General features: G+C 58.9%; 1 protein-coding gene across 1 annotated transcript; it reads right to left on the bottom strand.

The window, feature by feature from the left end:
• Positions 1 to 633: 633 nt before the first annotated feature.
• Positions 634 to 18,193, bottom strand: PI4KB (phosphatidylinositol 4-kinase beta). The gene is given in 14 exon segments (XM_070951162.1): positions 634 to 2,237; positions 2,776 to 2,896; positions 3,427 to 3,559; positions 3,771 to 4,036; positions 4,391 to 4,514; positions 4,954 to 5,058; positions 5,624 to 5,733; positions 5,881 to 6,108; positions 6,714 to 6,941; positions 8,690 to 8,734; positions 12,054 to 12,654; positions 12,656 to 13,001; positions 16,434 to 16,555; positions 18,105 to 18,193. Coding segments are annotated over 12 exon segments (2,460 nt in total). The 5' UTR covers positions 12,973 to 13,001; positions 16,434 to 16,555; positions 18,105 to 18,193; the 3' UTR covers positions 634 to 2,055.
• Between the last annotated feature and the right edge of the window lie 460 nt (positions 18,194 to 18,653).

Raw genomic sequence — 18,653 nt, 5'->3', positions numbered from 1 at the left:
AGCTCACAGGAGACGTCCCACCTTCTCCGAGAGGAGTGGGAGGAAGAGGCCACCGCAGCTGGATTTGGGGAAACCTTGCCAGGCACAAACCTCGCCCCCCCCCCCAAATTTTCTATGTGTCTGATCTCCCACCCAGGGCCTTGCAAAATTCTGCCCTGCCCTCCTCTTGGGGTGAGGGGAGTTGCAATCCAATAAATGTGATAAATAATAAATAAACCAGCCCATCGGGAGGGCTCTGCGTGGCCCTAACATAGGAAAGGGTTTTTCCAAGTGCAACGAAGTTTTAAAGACCTCTTATTCTTGCAAAAAACAAACGCAACCCCACCCTCTCTTAACAGGAATTCTGACAACCACCTGCTGAAAATCGCTGCTTCTTCCCCCTTTTGGGTCTAAGTGCGGAGCTGTGTTTGTGCTTGTGTGTGCATTGGGGGTGAGGGGGGAGCCCAGAGGTAACAAACCCCAAGGGCTGGGTGGGGTGGGGGGCTGCCCTCCCTTCTTTCTCCCAGCTGTTTCCCACTTTAATGCTCACTCAGCAATCAACAGATTCTTTCCTTTAAAAAAAGGTGGGGGCAGTTTCAGGCATCAGGAATGGGGGGGGAGCGATGCGCACACACAAACACACAACAACCCTGGTACAGTGTGAAAAAAAGTTCATGTTGAGAAAGGGGAGGGAGATTGGGCCTGGGGGGGGGGAGACAGGAAAGCAGGCACCCATGTCCCCTGGTATTCGGAACCCGTCTCCCTCCAGAGAATTCCAAAATCCGCTCTCGGGCTCACTTTGGGCCGCGGAGGACCAAATAAAGTCACAATTTCAGCGAATCAAAGGACCAACAAAAGGGAGTCGGCCCCCCTCTGCACACACACACAATCGCAAAGGAACCCCTCCCTGCGAGGACGCCAGTCGTGCCTGACATTCATACTGCAAGCGGCTTTTGCATTTACGTTTCCCAGGAAGGGAGGGGGTCCTGCAGGGGGGGGGGAGACCCTGTCCCACAATGGCAACTGTGTGTGTGTGTGTGTGCCTGTAAGGAGACATGGCTCCTGGAAGAGGAAGGGGAGGGGGCTCCTGCTCCATTCCCAGAGAGGAAGCTGGTTTGGCCAAGGGAAAGCCTGGGAATCTTGGGGTCTTAAGCCCCCCCCCTCCAAAGGGAAGGACTTGGGACAGGCCCGTTAAAGGGGACGATGCTCCCCAGGGAATATTTGCAGACCTCTTAATTCCTGCAGCAGCCCGGGGGGGGGGGGGGGGGGCGGGGGAGGGGGGGCTTGAAGCTCTCACCCATCAACTGCATTCCATGCTCCCCCACTCAGCCCCGTCCCTTGCCAGGCCAAACCCCATGGGAGGGGGAGGGGGAGATATCCTGCCAATGCCCCCACCCCCAATTCAAGGGAGGCTGGAGTTGTGCTTCAAGCAGTGAAGATTCGGGAGCTTTCGGGGGGGGGGGAAGAGAGATGCTTTGCACCCCCTCCTTGCATTCAACTGTCCGGGGAGGAAAATGGGCACAGTGGGGGGAGAGGGGATTTTCATTAGTGACACGAGGTACATACACACATTCAGACAAACACATACACACACACACACTCTCGCGCCCTGTGTGAGTCCAGAGGTGGGGGAGCACTCCCCAACTGCACGGGAGAAACGGAGCCCGAAACACCGAGGGGGGCCTCCCCCCTCCTGTTCCCAGTCCGTCTCCCCCCCGGGACCCCCGAAACACAGGCAAGGGGCTGGAAAGCAGGGGGACACGGAGGAGGAGAAGAGTTGTAATACTGAAATAAAAAAGATCCAAGAAGGGGGGCGACCCTCAGTTCTGTCCCTCCTCCAGAGGCGAATCTCGACAAAGTCCTTGCGCATGATCCTTCACATGGGGGGAGGGAGACACAATGCCCCCCTACCCCCATTTACAGTCCAACGTCTCTCCGGGCTCCTCCGGCAGCTGCCTCTCTCTCCTTGCGGTGGTCCAGCCCAGCGGTGTCCATCCGGTCCATCCTGGACCCTGGGCTGGGAGGAGGACGGGGAGGACGGGAGAGCTGCCGGAGGGGAAATTCCGGTTCCGGCTGTCACATGATGCCGTTGGTGAGGTACTGGAAGCCGTCGTAGAGCTTGGTGGTGAGCGAGCGCATGCTGCCGTCCACCAGCTGCTCGATCAGCACCTGCAGCTGCTCCTCCGTCATGTTCATGTGGAAGCGCTCCTTCAGGTTCCGGATAGTGCTGGAGCCGTGGAAGCAGGGAAGCTGGGAGCCTGCCAGGGGGAGAGGGGGGGGGAGGGGCAGAGAGGTCAGGGGGTCTCAGACAACTTGCCGCAGGACAAGAGCTACACTCATATATCAAATGAATGGTGGAACAGAATCATTAAAGGACGCAAAAGGAGGGACAGAATGCAATGCGAACGGCAAAAAATTAAAATATTTTTAAATAATTAAACAGAATGGTTAAATTGTTCCACGGCAAGTTGCAAGCGGTTACAGGAGAGCAAAGCCAGAACTAAGATTTTCCACCCGAATATCCTCTCAAGAACTTTTCCCCTGCTCCTTCTGCCCCCCCCCCCCCCCGTTATCTCCCCATTGTCCGATCCTATTTGAAAAAGACGTTTTGGTACATCTCCCTGCGACGGTTGGGTAGATGGAGTGTGTTACCTTTCCTTCCCAGGTATTGCGGCCTCAGGGTGTCTCCGGAGGGCACGAAGATCTCTTCCCAAGGCCCCTCCCCCCCATAGTTCATGACAGACTGGCCTCTAGCAAAGGAGCAGAGACCACCCTCCCCTGAGGACCCCGGCCCACCTTGCTGCATGATCTCCACGATCTGCACCACCTTGTCCATGTGTTTGCGAGCGGCGATTAGGCCCTGCAGCATCAACATCTTGAAGTAGTTGAACATGTCTCCCCCAATGCCGCCCATCACCTGTGGGAAGGAGGGAGGGAGGGGCGCATTGCAAGGCAGGAAGGGGACTGCCTGGAAGGACACCCCCCCCACCCCAGGAATTCACAAGGCTTTCAGAGAAAGGCTCCCCTCTGTTACAGGCAGCCCTCGGCTTACTTCAACAGAGCCCAAAATTTCTGTTGTTAACTGGGACATTTAAGTGAATTTCCCCCCATTTACAATTTCTTGCCACGGTTGTTAAGTGAATCACTGCAGCTGTTAAGTGAGGAACACATTTATTAAGTGAATCAGGCTTTCCCAATGCTTTGAGTAGGCCGCAAGTGTGACAAATGGTCATAATTCACTTTTTTCAATGCTGTTGTAACTTCAGTCACTAAATGGACTGTTGCAAGTCAAGGACTATCCGTATAGGTAGTCCTCGATTTACGGCTGTAACGGAACCAGCCCCTTACGATCGTAGAGCAGGACTCATGTGCCCACCCATGATGCCCGGAGTTGCCTCCCCATCGGGTTTCTCACACTTCGCTTCCCTTTGAGCGGTGCCAACTTACGTCCACAAACTCGGCGGTCAGTTTGAAGGCCGAGGTTTCAAAACCCAGATTACGGGGGGAGCTGGAGAGGATGAAGCCGAAGTCGATGTGGATGATGTGGCCATGCGCGTCCAGCAGGATGTTGCCATTGTGCCTGGGGTCAGAGGGAGGGAGGGAGGAGGAGGAGGAGGAGAAAAAACGATCAGGTATTTTGGGTTTCTGCAAAAGAAGTCCCGTCTCTCCCCCTCGTGCCAGTGTTTTAATTTCTTTGAATTAAATATGTCTCGGGCAGGAGATTTTCAAGGATCCTTGTTAAAGGCACTCAGTACATGCCCAGGAGCCAGAGCCGGCCCCTCCAGCCTCACCTGTCCTTCACCTGCAGCAGGTAGCAGACCAGGCAGTAGCCGGCACAGCTCTGCACGAAGTTGCGCTGGGCGGTGAGGAATCCCTCGGAGGTGAACTGGCCGTGCTCCTGCAGGAAGAAGTCCAGCAGAGAGAGCTGGGACTGCTTCTTCACCTGGTGGATGGAGACGGCGTTGACCACCGGCTCGATCATGCCGCTGTCGGCCGAGATGACCAGGATTTTGTAAGGCTTGATCCACAGGGGGACGCGCTCCTGCTCCCAGATGGCCTGCAAGGGAAGACCGGAGGGCTGGGCACAGAGGCCGAGGGGGGTGGGGGCAGCGCAATGGGGGATGGGACTTCTGCCCCCATCCCCCACCTAGTTTTAATTCTAAAGGCAGGTGGAGGAGACTGGAAGCCCCATCACATCTGGGGTGGAGACAAGACCCCCTCCAGCCTCCTCCTGTCTTTGCTTGCTTGCTTGCTTGTTTCCTCCCTCCCTCTTTCCTCCCTCCCTCGTTTCTCCTTCCCTTTTTCCCTCCCTCCCTCTCTTCCTTCTTCCCTCCCTCCCTCCCTTTCTTCCTTCTTTTTCCCTCCCTTTCTTTCCTTCCTTCCTCCCTTTCTTCCTGCCTCCCTCCCTTACCTGCAGCTGCTTGAGCACCTGGAAGGCCAGCAGCTCCTGCCGGAGGTCGTCCCCACACTTCACGATCATGGAGAGGAGCCGCCAGTTGGGCAGGTGGCCGTAAGGGGAGCCCTCTCGGATCCGCCTGGGGGGAGCAAGGAAAGGCTGAGCCCCCACTGGCCTCCGTTTGGGGGGGAGGTGGCCCTCTTCCAGGGAGACTCCACAATCCACCAGCCTGTCTGACCAGCCCAGGAGGCCAACAGATACGGCAGCTGCCCCTCCCGGCTTCATCAGCAAAGAGAAACGAGGGGCTGCCCTCCCCCTCCTTTTCCTTCTGCCGAGTCCATTTCTTAAGCCTGGAAAGTCCCTGGATTTTGCATTGGCTGCCTCACAAAGTCTTGCTTAAAGCAGAATTTTTCAACTTTGGCAACTTGAAGATGGGTGGACTTCAACTCCCAGAAATCTGTGCTGCCTGGGGAACTCTGGGAGTTGAAGTCCACCCACCTTAAGGAAGGTTTAAGGATCCCAGGAAGGGCTCACCTCAGAGGCCACAGAGAGCCCCCACCCCCCAGACCCATCCTCACCTCACTTTCTCCTGCCAGGGCTCCTTCAGGGCGACGGCCGAGGGGTCTTCGGGGTCCCTCTTGAAGGAGGTGGGCGTGTGGGCCAGCTGCTCGGAGAGACGCCGCCTGAGGAAGGGAACGCAGGTCAGCTCTGCTTCTGCCAGGGAGGAGGGCTGAATGGCCAGCCCCCTTCCGGCCCCTCTGGTGCCCACTTGCTAATTGGACAGACAGACAGACAGACAGACAGACGTGGCTTTCGGGTTTTAAACCACTGCCAGGAGAATGGGAGGCATTCAGCTGCATCTTAAAACCTCTCCTGAAAACCCACAGTTCCCATCATCAGCACCTCCTTCTAAAACCAGACTAAGTTCTTTTATCCTTACACATAAAGGCGAATATCTGTGTCCCAGGATAATGTCACAAAATTGAATCTGGATGGGTCATGAGGACCAGAGGTTTACTCTTCCGAACTTTTGGGCTTGCCCTGGAGAAATTCCCCGAGGATGAACGCTTGGACGGGTAAACCTCTGGTCCCGTTGACCAACCAGGATTCGATCTTGTTTGATTCTTCTTTTTTCCCTAGACCTGGGCTCTAAGGCAGGATCAGCCAAAGGGGGCCTCCCTGTCTTATTCCTGCCCTCAATGTGCCACCTGGCCAGGGCCGAAGGCGGCTGACGCCCGGGCTCTTCACCTGATGTCTCCCGCAGCGATGAAAACCGGCTCCTTGCTCTCCTGGCTGGTGATGCTGTCCACCGAGAATTGCGAGATGTTGTCGCAGCTGCTGGTGTGTAGCTCGGGCAGCTGGAGGGCAGAGGAAGCAGGGCCTGAGTGCCCGAGGGGGACGGTCCGGGATAGGAGCCAAGCACCGTCCCTCTGACCGACTCCCCTCCTTCCAGCTGCCTCTCCGCCCCTCCACTCCTGGCCCCCCTTCCAGCCCCGGCCGCTCACCTCCACCTGCAGCTCCCCAATGTCGTCCACAGACCAGGCCTCGTCGTCGTTGTCGTAGTTGGGCACGGTGGTGAAGCTGCTGGCGCGCTGCTCGTATGTGATGCCGCACTCGGGCAGGTTCTCCACCGAGCGGGTGCTGCGGATCCGGTTCTCGGGGATCCGGGCCGGGACGTTCGTGGTGTCGAAGTTTTCGCACTCAAGTACTTCCACGTAGATCAGGTAGGGAGCCTGCGGGGGTGGGGGGAAAGGGAAGGGGAGAGGAGGTTTGTGTGTGTGTTGTGTGTGTGGAGAGGAGCATCGGTCTCTGGATGAATGCTCTGCTCTTCCGGGACACCCCACTGCATGGAAATGGGGTGTCCTGGCCTACGTTGACACTTTGGGGGGCATGTACAGACAGCCCTCAACTTAAGAACCTTCGTTTAGCAACCGTTCAAGGTTACAACCCGGAAGAGAAGTGACCTGACAACCACTCCTCGGACTTACAACTGTTGTGACACCCCCACAGATGTGGGAGCAACATCGGGGCCTTTGGCAACAGCCCCCCCCCCTTGCAACAGTTGCCGAGTGTCCCACGATCGCCATCCAAGTCACTGGGGGAAGCCAGATTTGTTTAACGACCAAATGATCCACTTAGTGGCTGCAGGGATTTCTTTACTATGGCAAAATAGGTTCCCGAATTGGGCAGGTGTCAATTTAAGGACCGCCCCACTTAGCCACAAAAATCCCGGCCCCCACTGTGGTCCTAAGCTGAGTCCCGCGTAGCCCCTGGAGCCTCTGGGGACTCCCTTGGCCCTCGTCCCTCTCCCTCCACGGCCCCGCCGGCCCCGCCTCACCTTGTCCTTGGAGTTCAGGACCACCGCCTGGGTGTGGGGCACCCGCACCACGTGGTGGTCAAAGCCGGCGGTGGGCAGCCAGACGCGGGCGGGCAGCTTGTGGTTGAGCAGGGAAAGCTCGGAGATCAGCCTCTGTGTCTTCTGCTCCTTGGTGGGCAGCGTGGTCAGCCGCTTCCCGATGGCCATCAGCGACTTGATGAATTCCCGCTCGGGGGCCAGGCGGACGGGCTGCGTGGGGCGATGGGGGGGGGGCGGAGAGAAAAGAGAGAAGGTGAAGAGCCTGCGAAGAGCTCCCGCCTGGAGGTCCAGGGCTGCCGAGACCCTTTCAGCTGGAGGTCTTATTCTGCAGAGAGGGAGGGGGGGCTGTTCTGGGGAATCCCCTCTCTCTAATCGTTCCGGATGCGCTGCAGGAGCCGACCAGCTCGGCCAAAGGCTCAGCCACCATCTCTGGCTGTGGGGAGAAGCAGAGTGAACCCCCCCACCTTTGCAATGAACTCTGAACTGAGCCCGCCTGCCGGAAGCCCAGACTTGAGGGGGGGGGCTTGTAGAGCGACTCTATAAGCAGGAGGAGAAAGAGCGCAAGGGGGGTGTTGGGCTAAAGGCTAGGCTGACCCTTGCGCTCTCAACGCGCGTCTGCAGGATGGGAACAGGGAGGCTCAAGCCCAGCCCTGCGCCCCGGGGGAGGATTCGCACCCTCCACCCGTGCCTTTTCCCTGCAGGTCCCTCCATTTTCTCTCTCACCGAGACGTGGGGTGAAAACCACCTGGGTGCAACGTATCAGCATCCCTCCTCAAACAAAGCCAACCATGGGCATAAATCGAAGTCCCACCTGGGTGCAGCTGCCCAGCCCCCAAAAAGGAGACCCCCTCCCCTTGACCTCTAAGCCAACGTAGGGCTTTGCTTCAGACTTTTGGCCAGGTGGGGGCAGCACTGAGCGTGGGAAAGCCCACTCGGTGACCAGGAGAGCAACCTGGGCTTCTACCTTTCGGTGCCCTGCCACCAACACCTGGCCAGGTCCCAGGGACCCCCGGGGGCATCTCTGATGGGCCCTGGCAAACAGAGGCCCTCCCCCATTGATTTTTCTCCCCGTTTACCAGTCTCGCCCTGCGACCCGTCTCACGACGGAGGGGGGAAAGTAGAGGTTTGCAGAAGGAAAATCAAATCTTGATTGGCACGAGCAAAATTTCAGCAGAAAGAAAAAAAAAAAAAGCAAAACCCAATTCTTAATCTGAGGCAGCAAAGGAAGAGCTGAACATTTGCACCAGACCCAGGACATGCTAAATCAAAACGAATCTCGGGCCCCCAAAAACAGCATTTCCTCTTTTTTTCCGGACGGAGTTACGGGGCTTCTGCAGCCTCCAAGGCAGGTCAGTCGTGGGAATGGAGGAAACTTTTGCAAACTTTTGGAACTTTGCAAGATAAGGAAGATCACGCAGGGGGAATTACGGGGGCACTGCGAGGGTTGCATGTCTGAAGACCGGTCATTAAGTCCCTTTCTTCATTGTAACTTCCAATGTGAAGTGCTGGGGGGGGAGGGGGGTGTCCCTCCACCCTTAAAAGCCTTTCGGGGGTTGGCTGTGGCAGAAGCAGCTGAGGCGTTTTGGAGAAAGCGGTCAGATGTGCTTTGGCCATGCAGAATTTACCGCTCTTAAGATCCTGGCATGCACATGACGGTGGCGTGTTTTTTTCAAGTGTGTGTGTGGGGGGGGTGGCGGCTGGAAGATGAGAGAGGCACAGCCCCCAACGCTCCACCCCAGCAGTGCAGGATCTCACTTGCAAAGGGGGGGGGAGGAGGAGGAATGTGTGGGTGGGGGGAGACCTTGTGATGCCAAGGCTAATCAGGACTGTCACGAGAGAGGAAATGCTGCTGGGGGGAGGAGGAGGAAGGGGGGCTGAGAGGGGTCAAAAGGGGGGGGAGAGAGGGGAAGACAGGAAAGAGGCAGGCAGCCGGGTTGAGTGGGGCGGGGGGCACTTACGGAACAAAATGATCTATCGAGACTTTCGGAGCTCGATGACAGTCCCTGGGAAATGAATGAGAGGGGGGGAGGGGGGGATGAATTTCCAGGGGGGAGGGAGGAGGGGTGGGGGGGAGGAAAGTTGAGGAGAGAAAAGGTGAGTATTTAAAAAAATCAGCTCTTCATACGTGCCTCCCACCCCCATCCTGGCCCCCCACCCCAACCGAAGAAACGGGGATTGCTCCCTTGGAGTTGGGGACCTGCCAGGGAACGGCAGCCTCTCTGGGGCCTATAAAAAGCTAGACTGCCCCTGGACAGGGAAGCTCCACCGGCTCTGATGGAGGGCCAGATCTCAAGTTAGGTTAGGGGCTCTTCTGCAATCTTCATGGCCCTCCCTTGGGGAGAAGCAGGGAAGAAGCAAGGGGGGGGGGCTTGGGAGCCGTGGGGCAGATGTGGGGCCCAAGGGGGGGAGAGATGCAAAACGCCAGGAGGAGGGAGGAGGAGTGCCTGCAGGGGGGGGGTCTTGGCTGGCCTTAAACAAAGTAAGCTTTGAGTAAGGGACCACCAGGAGATCCACGGGGGGAGGGGGGGGCAGGGGGTACCGAGAGCCCTTTGGGAAGCAGCATCCAAGCCCACCCCCCCCCTCGCCCACTGCAACCTTGGCTGAAAAAGTCCCAGGAAGGAAAGTCGCAGCCCCCCCTCCACCACCCCTCCCACTTTCCCCACCAGGAGCAGGAGCAGGGGCAATGGGGGCCTTGCGGGAAGCAGTTGCAACACTTCCTCCAAAGTGCCACGTTTTCGGTTGAGCTGCAACTTGACAGGTGAGGGAAGTGAGGAACTAAAAACAGCCCTCTGGACTCTGCCCCACCTCAGGCTCTTGGCGGGGGGCTCTCCAGGTGCCTCCAGACTCCCCTCCCAGAGGTGGTGGGGGCTTCCCCTCCAGTGACTCACACCTGACCCCAACCCAGAGGGGTCAGACTCCAGCAAACTTATCAAAATGAAGAATACTTTAAAAGAAGGAAGGAAGGAAGGGAGGATAGGGAGGGAGAAGGGAGGGAGGAAGGAATAGAGAAGGATAGGAAGGAGGGAGGGAAGAAGGAAGGAAGGAAAATAAGAAATGGAGGGAGGGAGAAAGGGAAGAAACAGACAGAGGAGGGAGAGAGGAAGGAATAGGGAAGAAAGGAAGGAAGGAAGGAAGGTAGAGACAATCCATGTTTTTAAATTCTTATTTTCTCTTTGACTTTTTTTTACTATTTACGTCTTATTCTCTCAGGAAAACCACCTAACCCTCCAGCCTTCTTCGCTCTGCCAACTGCCGGAGGGGCAGGACTCCAAACCCCATCATCCCGAGCTGACTCAGCCCCATGCCAACGCTGCCCTCCTGAGGCTGACCTCTCACCCATCCCTCGAGGACAGACGCCGCCGCTGCCCTCCAAGCAAACAGGAAGTGGCTGCCGTGGGGCAGAGGCCCTCCCACCCCACGCGGCTCCCTCTGACTCAGCCTCCGCCGTGCCCTGCCGTCCCTCGGCCGCCCCTGCCAGCAACACGTTTTCGGCTGCCAAAGGTTACCTGTGGGTGTGAACAGGGGAGACGCTGGGCACATTTCGTCCCAGGAGTGGAACAGGTGTGGCTTCGATCGGGGGGGGGCATCCTCCTGCTGCTTGGGGGCTCCCCAAAGGGCAAGGAGATCCAAAGCAACCCTTGGATCAGATTCTGAGACATCGTTCCAATGAAACGAGCGTCTGCCTCTCGGCCTAGCCTACCTTACAGGGTTGTTCTGGTTATCAGAAGGGGAGAGAGAGAGAGAGACCTGTTTTCTAAGAGGATTTTTTCCCCTTCCATCCAGTCCAGTTTTTAATCCTTTCCTTCCTTGGCTACGGAAAGTGGCAGGAGGGCCTTAAGTAAAGTGAAAAGGCCTTTGGGGTCCCCCGGACGGTGACTCTGGGCCGGACCGAGCCCTGAAGTGGCCGGACAGCAGCAGCAGCAGCAGGCGGGCACGGTGGCCAGGCCCCGGGAGGGGGTGCCAAGGCGGCCTGGGCTGAATGGAGCTGGTGTCCATCATGAACAGGCACGCCGGTTCCCAGTTGGCACCCAGCAGCCTCCCGGCCTCCGGCTCTCTAGCGGCCCATTGTGCTCGGCCCAACAATGAACTGGCTGGGAGTTCAACAGGGAGGGCGCGGGGGGGCACGGAGAGCCAGCTGAAGCCTGGTGTGTGCATCAGGAGACTGAGCCCTCGGCGGCTCCGGCGTGACCAGCAGTCTTGCAGGGGGAAGAAAACGGGGCTCGAGGGGGTCCCCGCTTGGCGTTAGGCAGCAAAGCCTGTCCTGACTGCTGGTGGCTCAGCCTAGCCTGCCTTACAGGGCTGTTGTGAGGCAGGCAGGACCGGAGGCCTGGGTATCAGAAGGAGGGAGGGAGGGAGGGAGGGAGAAACGAAACTTTAAAAAAAATTGGTTTCCAGAAACCAGCTAGAACCAGCTAGACCAATTCAGAGGTTTCCCCTTAACAGAGCTGGAAGGGACCGTGGAGGTCATCTAGTCCACCCCACTGCACAAGCAGGAGTTCACAGACCATCTCAGGCAAATGGCTGCCCAACCTCCTCTTCTTCCTTCTCCTCCTTCTTCCTCTCCCCCAGGAAGGCCCTCTCCCCCACCCCCCAAGCTCCCCTCTGGGGAGACGTTGATCCCTGGCATCAAATATTCACCTGAAGTTCCACCCGGGGCCGTTTCTCCGGCTCTCACGAGGGACCCAGAAAGCAGGTCAGCTCCCCGGTTACACGCAGGGCCCCCAAGGCCAGGGGGACTCTCCAGGCCCCACGGAAATACCCCCACTGGCTTTGGGGCACCGGCACTCCCCAGCTGGCAAATGTTTATCTTATTATTTTCATTTATGTGTTCGGTTTTTACACTGTCCAAGAAATCTCCCCTCTAAGGTGACCCTGCTTTCTGCTGGGACCCACAAGGAAACGACAGAGGGGGCAGGATTCTCCTTCCAGACTGCGACAGCAACAAGGAAACACACCGCAGCGTCCAGTTTAATGGGGACTGTGGACACAAAGGAAGTCAAGAGAAGACGGACCCACAGCTTCCCTTCGGACTGGTGCAAGCACACCCTCTCCGCCAAGCCTGAGCCCCCCACGCACACAAATAACTCTCGGGAGGAACCAGGCCCTACCGAAGCAGGAAAGGCAAGAAATGGGGGTTCACACACAGCAGTGGACCCCTGGGCAGGTTCCACCAGCAACCCACAGCTACCATGACCGATTCCCACCACAAATCCCCATCAGCATCCCGAAGACGAGGGAAGGGCCCCCCACCATCCCAGGAGGGCCCCCCACGCCCACCCCACGCCCGAGAAGGAAGGCGAGCCGGGCCCCGGAGGGCATTACCTCGTCCTCGCTCTCCACCTTGGGGTTGCTGGCGGTGCGCTTGAGGTTGCTGCCCAGGCTGATGCTGACGGTGGCGTCCGACTTGGAGCGCTGGTGAGTCCGCTTGGTGGGGGAGAGCCCGGCCTCGGGGGCCGGCACCAGGGGGGGCAGCTCCCTCTTCCGGGCGGCCGGCTTGAGCTCGTCGGACAGGATGAGCTTGCGCAGCTTGGTGCCGCGCGAGTGGCGCTGGGTGGAGATGTGCATGTCGGAGGAGTAGGCGCCCAGCAGGAGGGCGCACTGGAGGGAGAAGTTGATGCTCTGCCGGCAGCGGTGCACGATGTAGGGCTTGATGGCGTCGCCCACGTCCTCGTCCATGTGGATGTACATGTTGAGCAGCTGCGGCAGGTAGAAGTCCACCTCCTCGTGGCGGAAGCAGAAGAGGCGGTTCCCGATGTAGGCCTGCACACCGGGCTCCTTGGAGTTGTAGAGGTACGAGATGGCCATGGAGATGTCGAAGAGCTTGGACTCGAAGAGCCGCAGGAGCCACGACTGCTTGGCCGAGTTGTTTTTCTGGCGCCGACGGACGCCCTTCACGGAGTTCGGGGGGTGCTCGTCCTCCTCCCAGATCTTCTCGGGGGGGGTCGTCCAGACACTTGATCTCGCAGCACTCGCCGTTCAGCCCCGGCCAGCGGCTCCCTCCCTTCCTGTCCTTGGCCCGGATGGACCCGTCCGGCGAGACGCAGTGCATCGACTTGACCTTCTCCAGAACTTCCTCGCAGGCCTTCTTGGCCACCTCGGGGTCGATCACGGCCAGCTCGCCCAGCCCTTCTGTGATGACCCCGAGGGCCGGCCCACCACCATCTCCCTGGGGGGACACGGTGGCCGAGGTCTCCGCTGGCGTCTCCTCTCCCGGAGGGGGGTCTGCGGCAGAGTGACTCATGTCCACGGTGGGCCTGTCCTCTTTCACAGCTGGAAAACAGGAGAAGGTTCCTCTTTTTTTTAAGGGCTTCAAACAAAGACCAAAATCCACTTTTGCCACCCAGAGTTAGGAGGGATCGCCGGATTTCCTGATTTTTCTCAGGACAACCAGGCAGTGGCTGACTTTGTAACTTCACCCTGATCATTTTTCGAAGAAAGAATGGCAAAACGCCACTGCTGGCCCATCTAGAAGAAATCTTAACTCCTCTTGGTGACCAAAAGTTCTCTGAAGCTGGGCTCTCCAACCGTGGCCACTTTAAGACTTGTGGACATCAAGACCTGCTGGCTGAGGAATTCTGGGAGTTGAAGTCCACAAGTCTTAAAGTGGCCACGGTTGGAGACGCCCTCCTAGAAAGCAAATTCACATTCGCTCAGAAAATATAAATGAACCAAAATCTCCATCCTGGCCTGGGACAGACTCAGCTCTTAAGGCCAGGTCTTAATGGGGCCTGAGAGCACCAGAGGGCAGGTCTCCGGGCCAGAGCTGAAGCCCAAAAAAAGAGGGAAGCGTTTGGTCCCACTTGCAACCTCCTGTCGTGGCATCCTGGAGATGCCACTGATGGCCTCTGCGCATGGCTGTGGGCACTCATCCCCTCCGGAGGATCCTGAAAGGGACCCAAGGGCAGGAACCTCCCCCCCCCCCCGGTTTCTTCCCCCCCCCCCACAACTGGCTCCCAATTAGAAGCCAGAAAACACTTGAAGTGAGGCAGGCAGGAAGTGAATGAGAAGGAAGGAAGGAAAGGAGGAAGGACGGACAGACAGACAATTTCAGAAACAATGGCAGGAGGGCAATTACAAAGGACGGAATTTGGCAGGGCTTTACAAACAGAGAAAGGATTCTCCAAGATCCAGAAAGGGTGGGAGATGGAGGGGCGAAGGCCTTCACTGCCGGGGACTCTGCCAAAAACAGTCTCCGCTCCGGGACCCTCCAAGAGGAGGGGGCTTCTGCATTGGAAAGACGGGTCAGAGCTGCACTGCAACGGAGCAAAGCTCATCAGTTAAAATAGATGCTCTATTTAAAGTGATTAAAGCATCATCCTCTTAAGCGCATCCGAGGAGCCTCTTCTGAGCCTTTGCCAAGGCCCCAAACTGGGCCAACCCCAAGGCAGGCTCACACCCTCCGCCGAGGTGCAGGAGCCCTACGGAAGAACGCCTTTGGATCCAACCAGGCCCAACCTGGCTTAGTCCCTCCGAGACCCTCGCCTGCCACGGCTCCCGTCCTGGGATTAAGCCCCACTGGCCGCCTCTCATCCCGCTCTTCGCTGAAAGGAGCCCCTCCTGCCAAGCCCAAGCGAGCCGGCTGGCTGGCGGATCACAAGGTCGGTCGGAAATTACAGGCCTCCCCGCTAATCGGAGGGCAAAGTTGAGTCCGCAGCAAATTCCCGGCTTATCGGCCGGCTCCTTTCTACGCAAAGCAAGCGGCTCTTCTCTCCAGCGATTCTGCCTCCGGACACACACGCACACACCGAGGGAAGGAAAGAGAAAGACGTGGGGGTTTTAACAAACGGGAAAATCTATTTCATCCACCGGGGAATTTTTTTTTTTTTTGCAAGTTTCTAAAGCTGCCGTCCAGTCTCCCCCCCCCAAAACCGATCCGCCAACTGAGGTCCCTCCCCACCGTCCAAAATGCAGGTGCCTCTTTTCCAAAGGTGAGTCTCTTAGGGCTGAGATGCAAGCCAGGGGCGGGGCCCCTCTGGTCCCCCCACCCCACCCAGGGTGCCCCCTTCCCCCAAAGGAATGTCATAAACGAACGGCCCAAAGAAACCGGAGCTCAGCAGCTGCAGGTCCAGCAGAATTTCCATCTGGGTGGGACGATCGATTGGCCGAGTCCAAGTCCAGTCCTGCACAGACGGCCACCCGATGCTCTCTCTCCACCCTGCTTACAGGTAGAGTGCCCCCAAACAGAGAGGTTCCACTCCACCCCAAGTAAAAATTTCATGCACCTCCAGCCTGTTTTTCTTTTTAACTCGCGAGCTTCTCTCCCAAGCTCATCACACGTTGCAGGGAAGGCTGTCAGCCTACGCAGGCGCCCCCCTCGCTCACACATCTGCAGACATCTGGTTCCCATTACGGGGCCTGCCTTTTCCCCGTGCTCAGCACTTGGCGGATTTCACGTACGCCCTTCACCCCCCCCACCCCCCAAAAAAGACCAAGCGTACAGCCATCCTCAAGTTGCGCCCACCATGCGCGAAGGGTCCCTTGCTCCATGTCAAACCCTCATTTCAAGGGCTGGTTTGGGGATTTGGGAGGGGCGGTGGGGGTTGGTAAAGAGAGGATCAGGGCTGTAGCTCAGATTAACAACGCAGTTGGTGGAAAACGAAACAAACACACTTTCTCTTTGAACAACAAACAGCCGCATAAAACAAACTTGCTCAGTCCTACAACCATCATCCTCATCATCATCATCCTCAAGCTGCATCCTTCTTCTGCCCTCTTACTTCCCCTGTGCATCCACCTCAGGTTTCTAGCCCTCATGGTTTGCCTCTTTCTTCTTCCTTTTGGTTCCCTACTCCACCTCTTGGTTGCGGCCTCTTCCTCCCAAATTAGCAATTCCAAAGAGAAGGTGCCACTCCAAAGAAGGCCCCGTGCCCAGCGGCTGCCAGCCTGCCCAGGTAGGGCAGAAGACGGAGGTCCTCTCCTCCGTGAGAACAGCCTAGGTTGAAAGTGTTTTCCTGACTTGGCCTGGGCCCCCGACTCACTGAGGCTACAGAGCACGGAATTGGAAGCGCAGCCTTCCACAATCCCCATCCCAGCTGGGCAAGATGAGTCCAAGGCTAGATTCGTACCCGGCTGAACTTCTGCTCCATCCAATTCCTCCCCAGGGATCTTCTGGACCAGATCCCAGGTGTGGCCGAGATCAGGCGGTTGCTCAGTCTCACACCACAGGAGATGCACCACATCCTGGCACCCATTAAAGGAAGGATCCAAGCCACGGCTCTTCACCCCTCTCCTTGGGAGGGGCAGCTGAACCCTCAGCTGCTCGGAAGGAAGGGGGAAGCTGCCTTCTCTTTACCAGGCAGAAAAAGGCGAGTCCAAACAGGCTGTGCCGTTGCTGAGTCACACCGGCTCAGATTCTCCCAGGGCCTCTGCCAGCCCGTGCGTCACCCACAGACACGCGTGTGGGAAAACCACTTGGCTGGGCACACCACAGGTTGTGGGGGAGGGGCATTCCCTCTGCACCCCACCTGTCTGAAATAGCCACCCTGGCTCATCCCAGGTGCATAGCACCCGCTGGGCTCCTCCGCCCTGCTCTTTGCTCTCAGCTGAGCTGGTTGTGCAAACGCAGCCTCTGCGGCTCACAAACCACAATTCATGGCCACAAACTCAGCTGACATGCTGGAAAGCCCGGTGGAAGGGATGATGCCCAAGCCAGGCCAAAGTGGAAAGGACGCATCCAAGAGAGGCAGTAAAGCCGTCACTTGCCTGTTTCATTTCTATCTTCTGGGCCCTGCTGCCCGGTTCAGATGCGCCTCCACAGCACCGGTTGAGTCGGCCATCTTCAGAGGAGGACTCGCCAAGGGATTCGGCCCGATGACTCTTCCCAGCTGTCGGGGAGAGGAGAAAAGGAGAGGCTCATCAGGAGAAAAATGGGGGTCTCGGGTGGTCGCTCAGCTGCTTGGAACTCAGCCTCAGTCCAGCCGCCCCCCCCCCCACTCCCTCCACTGACTTTTGGCAGGAGCCCTGTAACTGGAGATCCCTCTTGAAAAGCAAAAATCCTGGAAGGACATTTGGCGCACGCAACTTGCAAAGGGACCCCCCCCCCCCTCCTTTCTGCTTCCCTTTGGCAAAGCAGCTGGTCCAGCTTCCACAGCCAAATCCAAGCCGGCGCCCATTCGCACAACCCGATTCCACGCTTCCAGATGAAAAACCCGGGAGGATGTTCACAGCGGACACCATCGAGGAGACGCAAGCTCCCTTTTGAGTGGGGGATCCCTTTGGGATCCAGCCGCTCGCTCACCTGGCCAACTGGCTCCCCGCACCTGTCTGGCCGGGCAGCATCCGAGAGGCTGTCTCCACCAAGAAGCCAATTTGCACCTTTATAAAAGCCGGGATTATAATTAAGGCTGCTTTAAACACACTCCCCAAACTTGCTTTGCGGCAAAACTCAAGACGCCGAACCTCACAGGACGTCCCGGCGTCCATGCAAAATACTGGCAGAAACGAGGACGCCGATGGGACTGACCGCCGCCACCACGGGGGTCTCCAGAGCAGCCCCTCAAAAGAAACAGCCCCAAGGTTGCTCAGCTTTGGCCCCCGGGACTCAATTCCCAGGATTCCCCCTCCTGCCCCAATCTCCCCCCCCTTTACAGGGATGGACCTCTGCCTGCAAGACCCCAAGGGGGGGGAGACCCCACCCCCAGAACTAGAGGACCAGGCTTCCCAGCGGGAGGACTCCAGAGCCCATGCTTCGCAGGCTGGGGGATTCTGGGAGCGGAAGTCCAGGCGTCCAACCGGTCACCTGCGCATCGCTCCGGGCGCCCCGGGGAAGCCAGGAAGCGGCTGATGGGCTTGCGGGTGGCCGAGCAGGGCAGCTCTTGCAGGGGAGGAAGCGGCGCCTCTTCCGCCCGCAGCGCTTTTGCAACAGACCCTGCAGGAGCCGCCACCCCCCCCACCCCCCCACCCCCCCCACCCCCCACCCCCCCCAGCGCCTGCAACCCTGGGGTCCCGGGGGGGGTCCCGAGGGGGGGGAGAAGCGGCCAAAGGGAGGGGAGGGGAGGGGGAGACTTTGTGGGGGAGGGGCAAAGGCTTCCAGGCCGTCGGAGGGGGGAGGGAAAGGGGGGAGGGGGGGGCTTTGCAGAAAGTGGGGGGGGCGTATCCGCTCCAGGTGCCCCCCACCCTCTTTGCAGGGTCTTTGGGGGGGGAGCAGAGACGGGCAGGAGGGGCCCAAAGACCCCAGCAGGGACTCCAGCTGGCGGGACTACAACCCCCATCATCCCCTACCAAACGCCACCCCTCCCCCCGCCCTGCAGGGACGCGCCTGCCTGCCCCCCCCCGAGGTTTTAGGGAGGGCGACGCCCCCTCCCCCTCTGCCCCGGAGGAACCAGGCGCCCCGGCGGGCGGACTCCAAAGCCCATCGCCCCCCGCCGCACTCACCGCGCCGCCGCCGCCGCCGCCTCTGCCGGGCCCAGCCGGGGCTGCCCGCGCGGCGCCTGAGGGTCCTTCGCGGGGAAAGGGCGGGGCGGGGCCAAGGGGGCGGTGGGGGCCGAGAGACAGAGAGGGGGGGCTCCGCTTCCTTCGGGGGTCCCGCTCGTCGCCCCCCCACCGAGTCCTGCGAGGCCCCGCGCGAAGAGGCGGCGGAGGGGTGGCCGCGGCGGTGCCTGAACGGGAGGACCAAGCAGAGCGCATGCGCGGAAGCTCTCAACACCCCCCCACTCCCGGGAGTGGAGAGAGGGAGCGGCGTTTGTGCGCAAGCGCGGGCGCGAAGGGGCTCAGCCTCCTCCGCCTCCGGGCTGGGGAGCGTCGCGCGTGTCTGTCTGCGCTCGCGTGGAAAGGCGCCCTTTGCTCCCTGCGCCCACGCAGCCCTCGGGGACGGCCTCGCTGGGCCCGCATGCAAGATGCGCTTCAAAGTGCAATAGCCCAAGAATTAATTCTCCCCCCCCAAAAAAAATAGTTGGGGGGCGCAGCTGGAAAGGGGGCGCTGGG

Source organism: Pituophis catenifer, unplaced genomic scaffold (genome assembly GCF_029215685.1).
Source record: "Pituophis catenifer annectens isolate HBS135680 unplaced genomic scaffold, rPitCat1.0.hap2 SCAF_10, whole genome shotgun sequence".
Classification (NCBI taxonomy): domain Eukaryota; kingdom Metazoa; phylum Chordata; class Lepidosauria; order Squamata; family Colubridae; genus Pituophis; species Pituophis catenifer.
This window is presented reverse-complemented; position numbering and strand designations above follow the sequence as displayed.